Here is a 21,321-nt window from a genome sequence, read left to right on the forward strand (position 1 = left end):
AAGACGTTAATGAGGGGAGGAACTCTGAGGGGAAGTGCGCAGAGGGCAGGAGCGCCGAGGCGCCAGTGAGGGTCGAAGTGCAGGTGAATGAAGGGAGTTGAGCAAAGGTTGCACCATTACTATCTACAATATATGCAGCAGCTGCCACCTACGAATTTCCCTGTACGACACATTCTGCTAAGGGTTTGCACTTAGTGAACAACTCATTACCTTAAGGGCCTTGTGATGTTTACTGAAGACATTCCATTCATAGCGTAATTTTTTTCTCATTGGACATGTTGAGGTGGATATTATAACATTTAAGGATCGAATGCACATTCTGCTATATTTATGTAAGTATTTGGACATGTCCACTCTTTGCACGGTGTTTGGACACTGTACCACTTGTCAGCTGAGTACTGGTTTTAATGCATGACAGTGTTCCTAAAAAATTTACTGCCTCAGTGATGGATGAATTTGTAAATGAGAACAAAGCCTTTGGTTCCATACACACAATCTCTCCAGAAATTGTAGTATGTTGAGTTTCCTTTTTCCTGGAAACGGGTGAGGCTTTCCATGAATAAACAGCACAAAGATTTCAAAATCCTGCACTAGAAGAGTTACCGGGAAGCAATCTGAATAACAAAGGACAATAGCTGGGGCCACCATTCAAACTGGAGGTGATATACTGAATGATTTGCTGCAGAAAAAGTAGAGGATTAAATAGAATATTTCAGAAAACAGACACACAGATATGCTCAATGGATCATTGTATACCTCAAAACTCAGATTTACGCTAATATTATATACTTTTATGTTCATAACTTGTGGGAAACATAACCAGAAATTCTTTCCTGGACCTTTTTTATAAATGCTGTAAATGGAGAAAGGAGGACTAGTACAAAAAAAACAATGAGTATTATTCACACACTGTTTTAAACTACTTGATTTACAGAAGGTTATTTTAATGTAAAAACTGATAACCATGAGACAAGGAAGCTATTAAGGATCAGGTGCTGAAAAACTCCAAACAGGCATGCAAAGTACCGCAGAGTTGCATTTACGCAGTGCTGAATATTTGTGTACATAGCACTGTATGATGTAGGAAACAATTACTCATATTCCCAGCAAAAGGAATTCTGTACAAAGGCAATGTTGCATATTATTTAAAATAGTAAACAATCCTTTTTCTGATACATATTGCCTCAAGTCTTAGTACTACTTCAATAGAAAGAAAATGGAGCTCGGAAAAGAATCTGACACCAACCATCTTCATAAGACACAACAAGCATATAAAAACTTCAGTTGTTCAGTATCAAATGCCAAATGGCATTTAAAAGAACTTAACTGACAAGGTAAGACTGCTGATTACATGGAGGTAAGGCATGGCAGTCATCATTACTGTCATCAGTGAAAAAGAACAAGGATGGATCTGATAATCTTTTACACAAAGTCTTGAGATATAAAAGAAGGGGGTAAGCAAAATTTAACAGTGTCTTTTAACCAAGGGACAACCTCCATCAACTACATTTTAAATTATCAAAGAAGTGGAAGGAGTAGGGTAACATTAATATGTTATGTAAGAAGGCTTCACTAGGAATGGTAGGACTAATGGTATAAGATAGAGATAAGCAAATTACTGAAGTGGCATCCAATTTAAAGACTTGAATGAGGCCACTGAGCCACATGGAATATTATTAATAATAACAACAATACAAACAAAATTAAAAGAGAAGGACAAAACAACTAACTCTACTCCTTTTCATTTATTATGATCTAAATTTCTTTGTTAGTGATAATGTAATTGTCCTTGTAAGCTTCCCACAAATCATCAGCAATTAAAGATATATTGCACCTCTTATTAAAGCAATAAACATTTTTATTTAATGTCCAGGACATTTGAGCTCCAGAGAAATTCTACTTATCTTTGCAATTCTGTTGTTCCCATTACTCACTGTCCACTACCATATGGTATTTCAGAATGAGAAGTAGTTGGACTATTTTCATTACCAGTTTTCCAAATATTATCGATGACATTCGTGATTGCTAAACACCTAGGACTATTCTAAATTATGAGTTTTCTAAATCCTGACAATTTGGATATCATTTGACAGAAAGAATACCATACACTAATACTTGGGCAAGTGAATCACTGTTTAATCTACACATTAGGAACTGACTAGATGGCAATGCTTCGTAAATTCATGTACACTGACATTTCACCTACTTATGATGCAAAGTTAATAAAGGATTAATTTATTTTTTACAGATAAACATTACGAGGAAAAGGGAGAATGCTGTGAATAGGAATGGCCTTTTCAACAGTAAATGGAATAGATGACTAAGAAAACAAATGTTGGACATAAAAATATTTTACACAACAACACAAGTATTACACAGGTGATACTTTTCATGTTCAGTACTACTGAAATGAAGTCAGAACAACCACATAAGTTTGAAAGAGATCTTTTAAGTGAGGCTTCTGTACAAGTTCAGTTATGTACAGACATACACATGTACTAATATATGCAGTTCATAAATAACTCTCACACTTTTGTAAATATTTTATACAAATAAAATTGAATTAAATTTTCTGCCATATACAAATAAAACAATTCATTCAGGCAAGTAACTTCACCTGAACACACTAACAGCACTTTTTACCATACATTCTACAATTCACAATTAACAAATTGCTCACACATTACATACACTGTTTAGTCCATACAAAACATACTGTACACAGACAACATTAATTTGTTTTAAAAGTCACATGCAAAAATGCATTAATTACATGTTTCAATGAGACACTATGTTCAATTTGGACCTTACAATGAAAAATGAGGTGAAATAAACTATTTCCTTTAAAACAGGAAATGTGTAAAACATTGGTTTATGAATGTTGTGAAAAATGATCACTGGTTTCAAAATAGGCTTTACAATAATTATACAGTGAAATGTTCTTTACAGAACTATAACATGTTAAAGACACTTATTTACACATTCAAACCATATAAAAATATTTGTACAAAGCAATTACTTCAACTTGTGTAAAGGTACCTTTAGACACTCTACTGTACACTGCACACCTACAGAACTTCGAAATGTCACTTAGCAAGCAACAAGAAAGGCTATGGAAATTCTGAAGTGTGCTTCCACAGAACTGTTCAATGTTATGAAAATATTCACTCAAGCAATTTCACAGCACCTAGTCCTTATACAAAACAGGGGACACTTGAGTAAATTTGCTTTCACTCAGTTTGCTACTTTTCTTTTTAGTCTCTCTCTCCTAAATTCTGCCACATTAATTCATAATACTTCACACATTTAGAAATGTACATAATGAAATGCAAATCTTTATTTCAAGGCTGAAACAAACAAGTTCTGTGTTCTGTACACATCTGAATACCTGGATAAAACATGTGCGCATAAAACAAAAAGTGTCTGTAAAGGTGGGTGGATGAGGGGGGTGGGATGTTAGACGAACAGGAGAATTGGAGGGTGCACTGTAGGGTGGCAGCAGCAACAGGCAGGAGAAAGAGTGGGGCAGGAAAAAGAGTGACTACAAATAAATTTCAGTACAAAGATAAGATCTGTCTTCACTTTCCTCCCCGGTTTTACTAAATAAAATATGTATAGTTAATTAACAATGTTACAAAAGTCTTCTAGAAAATAAGTTATTTTGGAGGAGTTAACACAGAACATGTTATGTTACAGCAACAATGTCTTTTCTTCTGTATCAACAACCACACTACTCACGAAGAATCACTGTTTTCATTGTCTCTGTTCCTTCTACTACTGCTGCGAGATGACCTCTGCGTTACTGTAGTCCTATCATGCATCCTCTCTCGCTCTCTATGCTTATCTCTTGTACGCTCACGATGTTTTTGTTCAAAGTCTTTAATATGCATATCCCATTCTGATCGAATGCTAGCATCGTATCGGGGGGACCGCCTGCTGAAATGTTTTTCACTTGGTGGAGGACCACCCCACCTTCCTCTGCTAGGACCCATGCCCCTTCCCTTCCTCATGAATCCTCTATTACCACGAACAAATCCCCTACCTCTCATATTAAATCTTCCTCTCAAAGGAACTGGTGCTTTATTATCCCATGTATCACGAGAACTTACTATTGGAGATCCCCCCCTACTTCTCTTTGCATCACTTCTAACCACATCATCATGAAACTTGCGTTTCTTCCTTGATGAGCCTGGTTCTGCAACTTTAATTTCAGTCTTCACATCTGAATAACTAGCTGAAAAAGAAGAAGTGAAACTAGCCTCTTTGCTTCTTGGTAAATTATACGCTAGTGGAGGTTGCGTATAGCGACGAGTAGCTGTATACGGCACAGGAGCAGGAAGAGGTGCTTGATAACTTGTACTGGGTGGAACTGGTGGTGGCATTGGTATATTGTGTGTCGCTGAACCACTTGCTGAAGGAACTGATGGAACAAAAGGTGTCCCATATGATCCATAGTCTTCATCCTCTACGCCTGGAGGTAATGGCTGATGCGCTGGTGTCTTGCCAACTGAACTCGATGTGCTGTGTAAACTATCTACACTGGGTGGCATACTTTGGGGATACACATTATGTTTGTCTGTGTCAAGCGAATCTTTGTGCTCCATCTCCATCATTTCAGCCGCTTTCTTTATGAGATCATCATCAGACAGTTTACTCAACGTACTTCCAGATGACTTAATAGATGCATCACAAGAAACAGAACTTCGTTGACGAGGATCCCTATGAGATCTTGTTTCTATTGTTTGTGCAGCTATACTATGAGGGTGCACAACAGGAGTAGAGAGTGATAACAGGGCAGGTACTACAGATGTTGCCGATTGGCCTAATGGTGGCTCCGTTGGACTTTGAAACCGTTTATTTGCACTATATGAGTGAGGTGAGTTACTCATATCATCATTTAGTCCTGGAATTTCAACATCTTGACCAGTATTTGCATAATTCTGCACAATAGGATCTGTCTTTAAGTCAATTCCCCTTGATCCTGATGCTGTTGGTAGATCTGTTTCACGTTTCTTTATACTGGCTAATATCTCATGCAGGTTCGAAGGTATTGATATATTTGAAGGGAGAGAAGGAAGCATAGATTGTGTTTCTGAAGGTCCAATAAATGGGATTGAAGGTGGGGGTGTGAATGACCTCGACGGACTGTATGCTTCATTCTCATCATCACCAGATGTAATGCTGCTCACTTTTTCATCACCAATCACAGCATAATTTTTCATTACCTGTAACAAAAATGGTTAATTATGAATAGAAATGCATTTTACTTGACAATTACACAAATTTCTCAATGTGCCAAAGAACTCTGACTGTATTACTTTTGCCTGCATTTAGTATAAGCTAATGAAACTTGAGAACTCTTTCAGTTGACAAGTTACAGTTTTGTATGAGGTATATTTCGTAAGTTAGGGTCTTAATTTAGCAAGGAAGAGAATCCATGAATTTCTTGCTCTATCCAGCTGAAGTTAGTCATAGATGATTAGATCCTGCAGAACTAAAGAACTACAGAGATGTTGATTGCTACGGTTCACCTGCTGTTCCAACTATTCCCAAACATGAGGTTAAGACATGGTGATTTCGAGACCAGCTGAGGTGCAACAGAATGCTAGTGTATTTATCAAACCAAGAATGTACACACACAGCTCTAAGAACAAGCCTGCTGTCATCCTAAGCTACATCTTGCACACTCATTGGGCTGTCAGTGCATTTCAAGCTTCACAGAATTTGGGGGTGGGTGGAAGGGAGGGAGGGGGAGGGAGAGGAAGAGGGAGGGAGGGGGAGAGGGGGGGAGAGGAAGAGGGAGGGAGGGGGAGAGGGGAAGAGGGAGGGAGGGGGAGAGAGGAAGAGGGAGGGAGGGGAGAGGGGGGGAGAGGAGAGAGAGAGAGAGAGAGAGAGAGAGAGAATTATGACTCATCAGACCAGGAGGCTACTGTCCAGTTTCTGTGTTTGGCCCACTGAGGACCTGTCACTGTGTGTGCTGCCCTACTTCAAACGTGCAATGTATGCAATTCACTTCGCAATGTTCTCTCAATGTCACTTGTAGACTGCTTGATAGGATCCTATGTTCACTTATGATAGCAATTACTGTTGGGTTGTCACTGACCAGCATAACTCAAAATCTGGTTCCTGTTGGCTGGGATCTTTTTACAATCACTGTTCATACGCTGTGTTACATGGCAGCGAGTGGTACACCATTCTTTGTAAACGCGCTGGGCAGTTCGTGTTTATACACCAACAAATTGAGCAACTAAATTCACATTATAGTCACAGGCACATCCAAACATAATAGCTCCTTTCTGCCACATCTCCACCTCTTACTGTACCAATTCCGTACGACTGACTAGCACATACACACAAGTCCACTGCCATGACTTACATCAGTGGTGGAGGTCACATGGCTGCCTGGTGCCAGCTCTGCACCTCCTGCACACCCCAAAGTGATCAGTGTGCTCTTTTAATGGGGTGTGGCTCTTTTAACGGAGTGCGGACAATCTTTTGTCTCGTGAGCTTATATATAAGAAGTTAAAAAAAAAGAAGGAAAGCTTTCACTGACAATTTGTTTCTTACAAAACTACTTTAGAAGTTATCCAGCTGAAAAATGAATGATTTGACAACAGCAATCATAAACTCCTTATAATCTTTGAACTACTGTCCATCTATCAATTGTTTCTACAGTAAGAAAAGGTAATAATAGTCACTGGGTGTGAGATTGAGACAGCAGGATAGATGGCCAAAAGCTTCCCAAAGGAAATAGAAAACTTTATTCTTGGCACGGGTAATGGTTTATTGGGTTCTCCACTCAGCTCTGTATCGTGTTTATTTGTATGGCCACTTCCAAAGTCTCAAAAACATTATCTTTTCCTCCACTCGTTACTGTACACCTATACATTAAGCATGCCTCCGTTTCTGAAAAGTTACATATTCTTATTCACATGAAAATTGAATTTGACACGAAATTTTTCAATTTTTTTTTTTTTTTGGGGGGGGGGTGCGCGCAAAGATTTTTGAAGCCATTGTTTGCTTCCACCCACAGCCTAATTACTGAACCAAAACAATGATATCTGTGGCTTCATAATCAATCAACAGATGCTGCTGCATTCATACAACTTTTTATGAGTTGCCAACATCTCAATACAAGCAAGTGGCCCTTACTTTTCAAACATATCTCATACAAGACCTGAAATAAAGCTGAAGTTTTCCCCTAAAAGCAAAAAAAAGCATACAAAAACTTAAAAAGGGCACACACTCCACAAATAAAGAGTCTTAATTGATAACACACACAATGTGGTATAGTAACATACTACCATCAAAAGAAAAAAAGAAAAAGATCAATTTCTGTTACACAGACTCACTACAAAATTCTGAGAGCAGAGAACTCACAACATAAAAATGAAGGGAATAAGTCCTACATCTAATTATTGATGTTTATCTGTGATTAACTAGTATGAAATTTCATACTATTTGTGTCAAATGTTATGTAACTGAAACACGATTATTATTACACAGATAGATAAAATATAAAATACAGACAGGTTCTACTTACTGCTGACAAGAAAGTCTACTAAAACAATTTCAGAGAAGCAGAATAAGACTTACAAGAATGGATAGAGAAAGAAATGAGATGGAGAGAGAAATATTAACTCATGCAAGAGATCATAGGAAAGAGAAAATTACAATGGTAAGGGTGTATTACAAGAAACAATGGTATGGGCATGTACAAGAATGGGAGTTGGCAGACTTGCCCATGAAATGTCAACATGATGCAAAGGACCTAAAGGAAGACCAAGAGACATGTGGATCATTGGAGCAAAAGAATGTGTGATGAGGAGAAGATACGAGATAAATAGCGTAGAGAACAGCATGGTGAAAGTCAGTACCACCATTAGGCTGTTGTTTATTATCATGATTTCGGCTTCAAAGTGCCATTATCAAGTGTTTTAAGTGTTATACAGTGCCTAAGATGGCATACTCTTGTATTTAAAATACACTATTAGACACATTGTCAAAGGGTCGATGTTTCTGGTAAAGCCTGCTGTTTTATTTCAGTGATGAAACAAAGCAATGGCTTTACCAGAAATATCGACCCTTAGACAATGTAACACTGCAAATAAACAAGTCTAATGGCAGTACTGACTTTAAAGAAATGGAGAGGATTATATTCTAAAAACACCACACCAGGGACTGGAAGTTGAAGAAGAAGATCATCATCATCATCTCTAAAACTGCATTGTTCAAAAGAAGTGGAATGTTGGACGAACAGGAGAATTGGAGGGCACACTATAGGGTGGCAGCAGCAACAGGCAGGAGAAAGAGTGGGGCAGGAAAAAGAGTGACTACAAATTACTGAAACGTTTGCTTTTCAACAGATTCCCCCTCCTCCAAAATGGCCTTCGTTTTCTTCTTTCATTTATTTACACATCAAGTTCTGTAGGACCAAACTGAGGAGTAAATCTCCAAGGTCATGGAACATGTCAGTACATGAAATTACAACGTAAAAGTAACAACAGATAAAAGTAAAATGTTTATGAACTCAAATAACGTCAAGCCACAAGTTTAAGTAAATGCACTCAACAACACAACAAGAATCAGCTTAATTTTTCAAGGAACTCCTCGACAGAATAGAAGGAGTGACCCATGAGGAAACACTTCAGTTTAGATTTGAAAGCACATGGATTACTGCTAAGATTTTTGAATTCTTGTGGTAGCTTACTGAAAATGTATGCAGCAGTGTACTGCACACCTTTCTGCACAAAAGTTAAGAAGTCCGATCCAATTGCAGGTTTGATTTCTGCCGAGTATTAACCGAGTGAAAGCTGCTTATTCTTGCGAATAAGCTGATACTGTTAACAAGAAATGACAGTAAAGAATATATATGTATTGAGAGGTCCATGTCGAAATACCCTGACTAGTGAACAGGAGTCGACAAAAGGTTCATGAACTTACACCACTTATTGCCAGAACCTTTTGTTTCTGAGCCAAAAATATCCTTTTCGAAAGGAGAGAGTTACCCCAAAATATAATACCATATGACATAAGCGAATGAAAATAAGCAAAGTAGACTAAATTTTGTGTCGAACGATCACTTACTTCAGATACCGTTCAAATAGTAAAAATGGCAGCTGAATGTGGGCTTTCCACAAAAGTTTACTATACGTCTGAACACCCAGAAATTTGAACTGTTTAGTTTCACTGATCATATGCCCATTCTGTGAAATTAAAACATTGGGTTTTGTTGAATTGTGTGTTAGAAATTGTAAGAACTTGAGTCTTACTGTGATTTAGTGTTAGTTTATTTTCTACAAGCCATGAACTTATGTTGTGATTTAGTGTTAGTTTATTTTCTACAAGCCATGAACTTATGTCATGAACTGCACTATTTGTAACTGTTTAAGTGGTGCTCTTGGCTGTATTTAAGCTTTCAACAAATGACTGTTTTGTTGGGAAGCAGTTGTATTTTCCCACCAGTGAACTGAATGTGTCAGATTTAAGGTGTTTCTTGACACTATTTTTCTTTTCCCACCCAATTCGATGATTACAAAATCCGCAGGAGTATTAATTTTGACTTTCATGGGCATTCATAGCCATGCGACTCATATTTGACAATGCTACAGATAGAACGAACAACGCAGAAATAGAACCAAAAATAAAATAAGTATATTTGAATGTGAGGGGGAGAATTTATTAAGTTCGAAATATGCAACAGGTTTTGTTTTCCAATCACTATAGTGCACAGTGTGGACACTGTATACACCAGATGGCCATGAGTGTATAACAAACTAGAATTTTACCTGCCAGAAAGGAGACTAGTAGTGTTGGGAACCGAGCCCTGCCTCCCTCTAACAGGGCTGCAGCCTACACCCATGTTATGCGAAAACAGAACTGACACACAGTCACAAGGTCACTGATCCCTTCTGGTGTTGTGAGGGTCGTTATCAAAAACTTTGATGGACAAGGATTAATCACTTCATTCATTTCAAAATAAAAAAAGAAAGAAAGCATTCAGAAATGACTATCACACAATTGTTTGTTGAGTTTGGCAGACTACTGTTAATGGGGCAGTTCAGGTCCAACCTTTGGTAGTATTCAATCTAACTGTAGCCCAAAATAACCATCACCTAAAATGGTCATGTTAAAATTGTCCACATTATACCGACTCTTGGACTTTAGCTAACGAACAAACTTACATTTTTTTTGTTATAAGATATTAGGTCCCACAGATGAATGAAAGCTATGTTGCATTACACACCGCCATATTTAGCAGATCATTCAGCCACCCACATTTGACATGGGACCAGAGCACTTATACTTTGTTGTGTTCACATACTTTTTATTTTGGAAACACATTCTTATACATATTATCTTTCCAAACAGGGCTTTGCCTGATGATGTGCAATACTAGTAACTGAAAATTGTTTACATTTTCAATATTCATATGCACAAAACGAAGCTATTTCAAACTAACTCTTGTAAAATAGTTCATCTGGACAAAATTCTTCAAACTAACTCTTGTAAAATAGTTCATCTGGACAAAATTCACTGTGGAATAGAATCTATTAGGTAAATTCACATTTTGAAGCAAGTTTTGCACATATATTGCAAAATATGAATTCTTCCGGTCCCTACTTACGACTGTTTCCTACTACCATTTTTGTTATCTCTTACAAGATAACTATAATTGCCATTCTCTATTATGACTGATGATGCACTGTTCATCAGGGACTGTTTATAAAAAGGAAGCAAGAAGACTTGGATTTTCGGTACTTCAAGTAGAAGTATCCTTTATCCAAATTACACCAAATGTGTGTTATTTGACATTCAAGTGCTGTAGTAATCCTACTTTAAAATGGCTATACGCTTCCCCAGTGTTGTCTCCTATTCCTTTTATGAATGACAACTGAGATTAAATTCCAATAGAAGTGACTGGCAGACCTCCCAAATACGTCATGCAGGTATGAAAGAATTAGGAAATGAGGAGACATTTGGCTCTCAGTGACAGTGACAAAATGTGGATGCCACTGCTATGAGAACTATCTGTTTCCTCCTGTCCTTATCCTAACAATACTTTAGAACCTTTCATGTCAAACAGTTTCCCCTTTCCTACATAACACTCCCCCCCCCCCCCTCCCCGCCCTCCAAAAAAATTGAGCCTGCTCACAAAGCAGCATTTCTCCAGCCAAGCGCAATGTGAAAGCTTTGAATAAAACATAATTTTCTGAGTAGCTTTGTGCCACTATCATTCATTTGCTAGTGAGTGGTGCCTCTCAGTATTTCTTATCTGAAAATTTTCATCTAAATTCAACAGTTAGCATGCAACAATATCCTATATGAATATCTGATTACAGTACTACTTAAACCAAAAACATAATTTTAAAAAGGTACAATACCTGATACTGTTTAGGGCCACAAGCAGCAGCTACAGAATCAGAGCTGACAATAGCACTACTGATGGTCTGAATTTGTTGTTTCTGTTCTTCAATCTTCCTGTTCAGTTCCTCCATTTTTCGCTCTAGTTCTGATTTTGTGTTCAGTGGTGACTGCATGTTATCTTCCCCTGAATCTTCTTGATAGTCATCACTTTCACCAGGACTATATGGCGCATCATCATCATCTGCAGTGTAAGGCTGGCCCGATTTCTTGAAACCTCGGACTTGATCATCTGTAGAATCTTTGTCAGAATCTCTGTCATCAGACCATCTGGACTGTAAACTGAGCTGTTGCTGTGATCCGGCATACAGTGACTGAGTTGGTGAAATTGGCGGTGTATAACTGTCAGACACACTTGGTGGAGGATGAGGGGGAGTCAAACTACCTACTGCATCAGGTCCCGTGCCAGGTAATGGTGGAGTATAGCTCCTCTCAACTGTCCTCACTACACCACCATGTCTAGGTGCTTTAGCAACATACTCGTTCTCTGGAGCCAGCCTCTTTCTCTTGGTTCTCACCAAAATTCCAAGCAACAAATGAGGCCTGATATCTTCAAATCCAGTACCATCAATTGGCAACAGAATCTGGGGTAAAGGTGTGTGGCCTGAGAGTGGCATTATATAGAAGTCCTTGATTGTTCTTGACACACTACCAACAACTCCCATTCTGTTTCTTGCATTTAGATAGGAATACAGTGTCATATACGGTATTCTTTCAGCATCATTGGCTGCTGTAAATCGAAGGACTATTATTTCTTTTGTTCCAGTTTTTTTCATTTTTGATATATAATCCCAGACTGTATCAGGCATAATTCTACCAACAATTTCAATTGCAGAGGGAAGTTCAGAAGTAGTCACATCACCCGATGAAAGTTGCACAGTGGCATAAAATCTTGAAACATCTGGCATATTGACAAACCCTTGCCAGATGGTAACACCAAAGTCGAGTGAAGGAATACAGACCACATCAGGTATTCTTTCTTGATCTGCTTGCGAAGACTCCTGGTCAATAATTTCATCGATATCTTGTGATTCCACCTTAACAAATTGTACACTTGGTTTATATTCATCAGTTTCTGTGAATCCTTTTCCAGTCTTATTATCGTGGTCAGAATGTTTATGCTTGATTATTTCATCACTTTCACTCGAATCGCTCTTTTTGTAAGATTTTTCCTCTTTATCATTCTCATCAGCTTTCTTTTCTTTCTTCACTTCAGTACTGTAATGGTCCCTATTCTTCTCCAAATCATGTTTACTTTTTTCAGATCGTTTGTGTTTTTCTTTATGATCCCTACTTTCGTGTCGTTTGTCTCTATCACTTCTACTACAGCCATGATGATGATGGTGATGGTGATCCCGTTTTGAGGATTCTCTCTCATCCTTTCTATGTTTTTCACTTTTGTCTTTGCTTGACTTCTTTTCATGTTTTGATTTTTCATTTTCAATATTTTTGTCTTTATCTTCCTTTTTAATTCTGTCTTTATCTTTAGAATCTTTAATTTTATCTTTGGTCTTTTCCTGTTCTTTCACCTCTGGTTTCTTCTCTCCAACTGTTGATGGAATTACGCTTCCTGAAAGAGAGGAAACATCAGGCACTGTCGATGGGTCAACCAATTCAGGCACTTCTGCTTTTATGGCCTCATCTGCCTCTATAACTTGTTCTCCTTTATGAGTTTTCATTACATAGGTTTTTGTTAGGGATAACAAATCTAATTCATTCTTTTTTATCATTTCTATTTGGTGTTTTGCCTCCCTTTCTCGCCATTGTGCTAATTCCTGATTTGCTAGTTCCTCAGGTGAAAGCCTCACTAGCTGATGAGGTGTAACTGATTTTTCAGCTATTTTTCGAAAAAGTGTTAAGTTTTTGGGATCTTTAATATTAAATACTAAACTTCTATATTTGGATTTGTACTTAATACCAGTATCCCTGAAATATGAATGCATTTCTTCCTCAATATTCAGGGCAATGTCCTGTATCTCTTCTTCAGTTACATGAAGATCAGAACATTCCTGGATGCGGGACTGCAACAGTTCTTTAAGCGTTTTGCGCACATTAAGCCTAATTGGTTCTGGGCCAGGATTTTTTTCTTTATCCTTTTCCTTTTCTCTCTCTTTCTCCTTTTCCTTATCTTTTTCTTTATCTTCCTCTTTCTTAGTTGAATCTGAGGAAAATCGTTTACTCTCCACCTTCTTTATTGGTGTTTTATCTGATTCCTTCACTGCTGGTGTAACTGAAACCTTTGGTAAAGCATTGATAGGCAATGGCTTTACATTCTGGATGTGTCCTTTGTTTGAGGGTGGGGGGGAAACAGGTGACTTAGGTTCCGATTTAGCATTACTAACAGCTGGCTTGGACACTGTTTTAATGCTCAGTTTATTTGTTTGCTCAGGAGGTATGAGAATAGTTTGTTTCTGTATCTTTGGTGCCTTCACTGAAGCAAATAGTACATGCTGTCCTTTAGGCTGGTCTGTAATATTATGTGACTTAATTATTACTTTCTGTGGGTGTGGTGCTGGTTTTGACTGTACCACTGAGTGTTTATTCTGGACACCTTGTTTCTGTTGAGATGCCTCTGTGTTAACAGCTTGATTTGCAGGCTGATAGTATGATAAAATACTTTTCTGCTGAGGTGATGGCTTTGGCTGTGATGGAGAAATCTTCTGCTGAGTTTCTTCCAAGTTTGCCTGCGGTGTCTGGACAGTTGTGTTCCTTGTATGTTGAAACATCAACTTCCCAGCTACTCGGCTTGATGTTACTTCACTAGGTTTCACTACTTCAAATGTAGGATTCTCCTTCAACCAGTTCTTTAGATTTCCCAAAGTTGGGGCATTTTTACCTGAAATTTTTTTAAAATATGTGTGATTCCTTACATTAAGTAATAAAAAATTACAGAAATATGTCAGTTGCAACGAAATCTAAACATATCAGATTGTAAAATGAACTGATTCACAAATTATTATTAATTTAACAGTTGCTCAATCTCAATCTTTAGAGCTCTAATAAGGTAGCTGTGTGTGTGTGTGTGTGAGAGAGAGAGAGAGAGAGAGAGAGGGAGGGAGGGGGGGGGGGGGGGGAGAGAGAGAGAGAGAGAGAGAGAGAGAGAGAGAGAGAGAGAGAGAGAGAGAGAGAGAGGGGGGGGGGGTAAGAACAATTACAGTATCAAATAATGAACTTAATATTTCTAGATATATTGCAAGTGGGGAATAGACATGTTGATACATTTATGTATGAGGGGCTCAGAAGCAAATGGTTATCAGTACCCTTTTTGTAGTTTTGAGAAAACTGAAGTTAAAAGTTACACAGTTTCTGAATATTTTGATATTGCAATATGGATTTTTTAAATACATAAAAATAGTCTGTATCATTGTCCATCTGCATACTGGAATAAAAGGTTAATATAAACAATCAGTTTTATACCATAATTCGTAAAAGTCTGATGCACTTGTATCCCTTTGCTTCCAGAATAATGAGAGTTAAAAATCTGATTTATGTTTTGTTATGATTTGTTATCACATCAATTATTATAAAATTGCTATTTTGAGTTATAACAAAACATTTACATAATGTTTCATGAACACCACACCTTTTGTAGCTTGTCAAAACGAAACAAAATAAGAAAGAATGATTTTTAATGTGTTATCCCACTACTGAAAATAATTTCACACCACCTGGACCATTGCCCCTCTTCTTGTGCAATATAAAAAGGTTATTGAGATAATATACAACACTAATCATTATAACCTAATGCATTTTATTGATACACAATTTAAAGTAGCGCTACTAAATAAGAAACAGTCTATTCATAATCTGACTCCAGAAAGTCTTTCTCAATATCAGGTTTAAGCTCTTGAAGTGGGCCATCCCTAGTTGCTGTTCTTGGTTGTCCTTCTTGTGGTAGAATTCAAGTTGTATAGGCGGGATAAATGGAACGTATTTCCTGAGGATTTTCATATTTAGGAAGTTTAAGCTTTCGAGTTTGGTTGTACAGAGGTGAAAAGATGACATTCGGAGAGTTTTGCCTTTTCTGTTGGGTTTTGTTAGGTATAAATGAACATTTCTCTCTTTGGTGCCAACTGCTTTGTGACATCTTGCAACTCTCTTTCCTCTTCTGTTTAAGGACTAGGTCTTAACTTTCTCTCCCATCCACTTCACATGGTCTTCCTCAATCCAGCATGCCACTAGACTAGATGATGACATCCTCCTCTTTGAAGGCTCCAGCTGCACCTCTGTCCACATTAAACCTACCAACCACCAACAGCACCCGCATTTTGACAGCCGTCATCTCTTTCACACCAAAAAATCCCTCCCATGTAGCCCTGGCCACCTGGGGACAGCATATCTGCAGTGACAAAAACTCCCTTGCTCAGTATGCTGAGGGTTTCACCAAGGTCTTCAAAGACAGGCACTATCTCCCAGACCTAGTCCACACAGATCTCCCGTGCCATTTCCCCTGACATTCCCAATCCTCCCATCATCCCTAAGAACCAGCCACAAAGGAGTGTTCCCTTCATTACCCAGTACCATCGTGGAGTGGAACAGCTGAACCACATGCTTGGCCAGGGCTTTCATTACCTATCATCATGCCCTGAAATGAGGGACATCCTAGCCAAGATACTTCCCACACCTCCTAAAGTGGTGTCTGTAGCCCACTCAGCGTCCATAGCATCCTAGCCCATCCCTATTTTACTCCCGATCCCTACCCTTTGCCACAATGATCATATGCCTGTGGAAGACCCAAGTGCAAAACCTGCTCAATCCACCTACCCAGCACTTCCTATTCCTGTCCATTCACAGGTTTACTGTATCCCATCAGGAGTCGGGCCACCTGTGAAAGCAGTCATTTTATTTCCAGCTCTGCTGCAATCATTGTACAGCTTTTTATATTGGTATGACTACCAACCAGCTAACCACAAGGATGAACAGCCACCGTCCAACTGTGGCCAAGAGCAAAGTAGACCACCCTGTGGCACAACATGCAGCTGAACATAACACACTTGATTTCCACGGCTGCTTCACTACCCTAGCCATCTGGATCCTTCCCACCACCAGTAGCTTTTTTGAACTGTGCAGATGGAGGTTATCCATACAACCCATTCTGTGCTCCTGCCCGGCCTAAACATACAGTAACATACTGTCCCCACACCCTCCATCCAACGGTTACCACCTACTCTGTCCTATCGTCTTCTCCCCTTTCTCATTTCCCACCCTGTTTATTTCCACCCCTTTGTCAATGTATCCGCACATCTTTCCCCGCTCCTCTTCTTTTTTGCTGCTTTTTTCCCCCACCTCCCTGCCCCATGACCTCACCTCCTCCCTGCACACTACCTCACAACACATTTGTCTCTCCCCCCATCCATACACTATTACCCCTTCCCCTTCCCTGCCCCCTCCAGATTGCTGCTTGCATCCAAAGTGATAGCTGCATTCAGACCTGAGATGCTGGAATTGACGACCATGTGCCAGCTGTGTGTGTGTGTGTGTGTGTGAACGCGCACACGCACTTTTTTTAACTGATGAAGTCTGTGGCCAAAAGGTTTATGTAAGTGTTAATTAATTGTGCCTGTCTGCAACTTGACATGTCTTCTAAAATGTAAGCAGCAATCTGTCTTTTCCTACACTGTTGATATTCCTACCTGGAGTTTCCACTGTTTAGTTTTCTTTTTTTTTTACCACAGAGCAGCACACAGTCGTCTTTCACTTTTATCCCTTTGCCACAATAATATTACATGTTTTACCATTCTCTAGATACACTGTTCTCATTTTTCTGATAACTGTCACTTGTACCATTTTGCTTCTGAACCCCTCATATAATAGAGCATCTTAGGGTCCCTTGACATCCCACTATGCAGAATTTAACTGTACAACTTTTTCTTAGGGTAATTTTGATTACAGTTTTGTTAGTACAAAGGTTTCCTGAGAGGTATCAGTGAGATGAACAGTCAGACTGCTGCTAATCCTTTTTGCTAAACCACTCGTGCACAGGAAGAGCGTTAGTGACACTCCCTTTCCCTCTTCGTTGGGGCACACCCAAACCAGTGTTACATAAGCTTGTCAAATAGACAAAAATTATCTGAACAAATGATATACTTGTGAAGATGCTGCTTATTATTGTATTTATGTTATCCGTCAACCTTGTGGCACTGCATCCAAAGCTTTTCAGATATCTTTGGAATGGCAGATCAAGTGTTTGAAAGATACGAAGTGAGGATAATTTTAAAAAACTCAACATAATAAGTTAATGATTGGTGAACTAGTACCATGGACAGTCCAAACAGTGTTTTCATATATCCCTACATCTAATGAAGCTCAAGGTTTGGCTTGATGATTTAAAAGGTCTGGTAGTATGTTGTTCAATACAGCACTGCAGAGGAATGTTTCAACATACCTACTACTCCATCAATTAGAATTTACTGTATGTATTACTTATAAGCCATGACTCATAATAATTTAACTGCAGGCTTGACCACTTGTGTAGCATAATTCTGCACAAGCATTTGGACAGCTTGAACTACCTGAAGCTTGATCGATTTTCTACTATGCACGCATACCAATGAAAACATGCTTGAGAGTGTGTACAAACCATACACACGATTCTACAAGCAGATGTCAGTCATGAGGCCGTCTTTATTAGTGGCACTATGTTGAGTGATTTGAAGCATTTCAACTGCAAATTACGTGTATATGAAAGTCAGCATTAAATCAAAACCCTTTCATAGTCAGGCGAAGAGAGCTGCTGCACACATTACACTGTTAACAGAATACATAGCAACTGATTGTCAGAGAAATCATCATTTAAAAAAAAAATCTGCCAGATCATACTTGAGAAAGGAAAAAAATGGAACTACTTTATTAATCTGGGACACGAAGAGAAACACTTTCATATTATAGATATCCATACATGCGTACTTGAGATTTCACTGCCCTATACATTGCGAGAGATCACAATAGTGCTTTCAGTCTTGCATGTGGTAGTGTCATAATTCCATTATTCTCATCAGCTTTTTAACCAATGGTGATATGAGCAACAGGGGGGGGGGGGGCAGGTGTGTATCTCCATTGACCCTAAAAAAGATTATACGTTTCATGTGCAGGTATAAGCAATAGAAAGGGTAACTTAAAGTGAGAACTGGTTTTACATTTTATTAACCAGTATTTGCACCACACATCATGTTTCCTCTACTTCTTTAATCTTCAACAAGGTTACAGCAGCTACAGAACCCAATGTAAAGGAATGTATTAAGTTTCTTGTAGAGTGCATTAAGGGGCTATTTGTTGGGTAACTACTATAGCACAATTAAACAGTACCTTGAAAGGGCTCTTAAAATTAATGTAATAGGTTGTTATATTATATTAGAACTAAAATTTCAAACATGTAAATCTTTGTACTGCTCTTGAACACTATCTTTCACATTCTGGAGATCTCTTTGCAAAGGATCCATGAAACATGATTCATAGGCAGGGGGAAGGGGGAAGATGTGTTTATGCAGAACATGTTAAACTTTTATCCTGGCAATTTGTAATTTTACTATTTCTAGTTGTACATGTCATTCCTGCCATCTTTTTACCTCAGTTGCTGCTTACGAAGGAAATGTTAATTACACAATGGCAATAAATATTTCTGTTTTAATGAATTATGTTCCATGGTATTAGTGAATACAGTGATTTTTATTTTCAAAAAACTGTAAATGTGATTCACGTAAATGTGATTCACACTAACTTATTTCAATCACACAGCAATAGAAAATGAGTTTAACCTCTACATATTTTGTTTAAAGTACATCACTTACCACTCAGAAGTTTTCCAGTTCTTCTTTCATATACTATTACTCTAGTTTGTGGTTTTGGTATGTGGTGAGACAACTGGTCCACTGCATGCTTGTTTATTCCACCTGACTGGTTTGACTTTGTGACAGAAGCAGCTGTAGCAACATTCTGCTGTGACTCTTCTGCATGTTTCAAAATGCAAGCATGACTGCAGTAGATACTGGACTGCCGAGCTTCTTTCTTACATACAATACAGGATGTCACTGACCCAACATCTGCGTCACTGCAATCAATGCAAATTTGTTTCTTTTTACATTCAATGGAAGACAATAGAAAATCAACCACAAAAATACCATACAATCAGTTTCATACTACATTTTGTTCTACATTTAAGTGAAAGCAGCAATGTAGGAATAAAGATATTACAATAATGACAATTACAAGAACAAAACAATGAATAAAAATAAGGACAGGAAACTAATCCCCTTCAGCTGTTGGTGTGTGGAACATTTTACTACATTTCAATGTAGTACCTATTTTTGCAGTTTCAAGTACTGACATCCCCCCCCCCCCTCAAACCACTGTTTGAGAAGAGGGAGAGGTGGTGGTAGCAAAACAAGGAGAGGGTAATATAATCATGAAACTGTGTCACTGAATATGAGAGAGAGAGAGAGAGAGAGAGAGAGAGAGAGAGAAGGGGGGTGGGAAAAGGTATCCTAAAGGTATGGGTACTAAACCATTTGTTCAAGTCACTGGCAGTGAGTATGCATTTGGCAACAGTTTAACCCTTTTGCGGCTACACATGAGCTCTTTGCATCCCATGTTGAGGCTGCTTTTGTTACGGCTGTACTGCTCACAAATGCTGGTGCCTGTGCTGAGAGACGGCATTCCGGCTGATATGCAATACTTATCATCACTTTTTAAGAAAACTATTGGATAAAATAATTTACTTGCACATCTTACAGTCTGATATCTTCCCTTGATAAAGGACTGAATTGCGTTTTTTTTTATATGCCACAGTTACAGCGCTACATCAAATTAAGTAAAACACTGCGTGAAATTTTAAAGATTTTGCAGAGGTAAATACGCATTGTGTAAACTTAGCTTGTGTTTGATTTTAGCTCATACATTGCAGTGAATGAAATTTAGATAAGATATCATTTTCAACCCAACCATCCCCAATTTTTATCAAATTTGATATATTTATTGTACATGATGTGAGATGACAAATTACAGAATTGTAGCACAAGTAGAACACGAGTAGCTGTCCGAATTTCTGAAAATGTGCTTAAAATTCAACAAACGTAGCTGTAACTTCTGTTCTAACAGAGATAGCACAGTGAAACAAGTTATTCCGGAAAGGGCTGGGGACAAGCTTTCAAATGATACACAACATGGCCATATTTAAACAATGTACACAATTAAGGTCAGTGCCCTTGTCCTTTGACCTAAAAAAAAAAAAAATGCTTCTTCAAGTTACACAAGATAACATACTAAAAATCAAGCTAGGATGGCACTTCAAATACAATTACCCGATTGGAAAATGAGGTTTTTTCCCAAATTCGTCACTCAAAAAATCAGGGTCATCTTATATTTCCAGATTAAACTATTGCTGCTGATGGCAGCATTTTTACGTTGTTTAATAGAGCATATAGGGGTCACCTTACATTTACAGATGAAGCTTGGGCTAGTGACATCATGCACAGATTTATTTTGAAAAATTCGGAAAGGCAGGGGTCAGCATGTGATATTCACGTTCTGTGATATTCACGTTCTAACGGGCTCAAGATTTTCAGATATGCGTGCTTTATATAGAATTCACATTACTCAAACAATCACGTGACATTTGATTCGCATAACAATAGTGCAAGGGCCATGCGAGAAACTACGAACTAGCTTCTACAAGAAGCTACTGCTTTGCTTAAAATTTTACAATTTTCTTAAACACAAGAGGTAATAGCACTAAATTAAATCATTTTACAAATTCTTGTTGTATCTGAACAGGTTTGCAACAAAAGTTCTCATACTGAGAGACCGTAATGATTTACCAAACTGGTGCACAAGTGAGAAACTCTGCCACTGTTTATGTATTAGTATACTGGGTAAAAACATTACCAGCTTTTAATCAGTTTT

General features: G+C 38.2%; 1 protein-coding gene across 1 annotated transcript in view; it reads right to left on the reverse strand.

Moving 5' to 3' along the window:
* Window positions 1–2,429: 2,429 nt before the first annotated feature.
* The window catches only part of LOC126161744 (uncharacterized), a 213,099-nt gene continuing 194,207 nt past the window's right edge, over window positions 2,430–21,321 (reverse strand). The window contains exons 15-17 of the mRNA XM_049917784.1: window positions 19,212–19,471; window positions 11,385–14,260; window positions 2,430–5,225 (exon numbers count right to left, since the gene is read on the reverse strand). Of these exons, the coding sequence (XP_049773741.1) occupies window positions 3,735–5,225; window positions 11,385–14,260; window positions 19,212–19,471 (4,627 nt within the window). The 3' untranslated portion in view covers window positions 2,430–3,734. The remainder of the gene's footprint in view (window positions 5,226–11,384; window positions 14,261–19,211; window positions 19,472–21,321) is intronic.

This window comes from Schistocerca cancellata, chromosome 2 (assembly GCF_023864275.1).
Source record: "Schistocerca cancellata isolate TAMUIC-IGC-003103 chromosome 2, iqSchCanc2.1, whole genome shotgun sequence".
Classification (NCBI taxonomy): domain Eukaryota; kingdom Metazoa; phylum Arthropoda; class Insecta; order Orthoptera; family Acrididae; genus Schistocerca; species Schistocerca cancellata.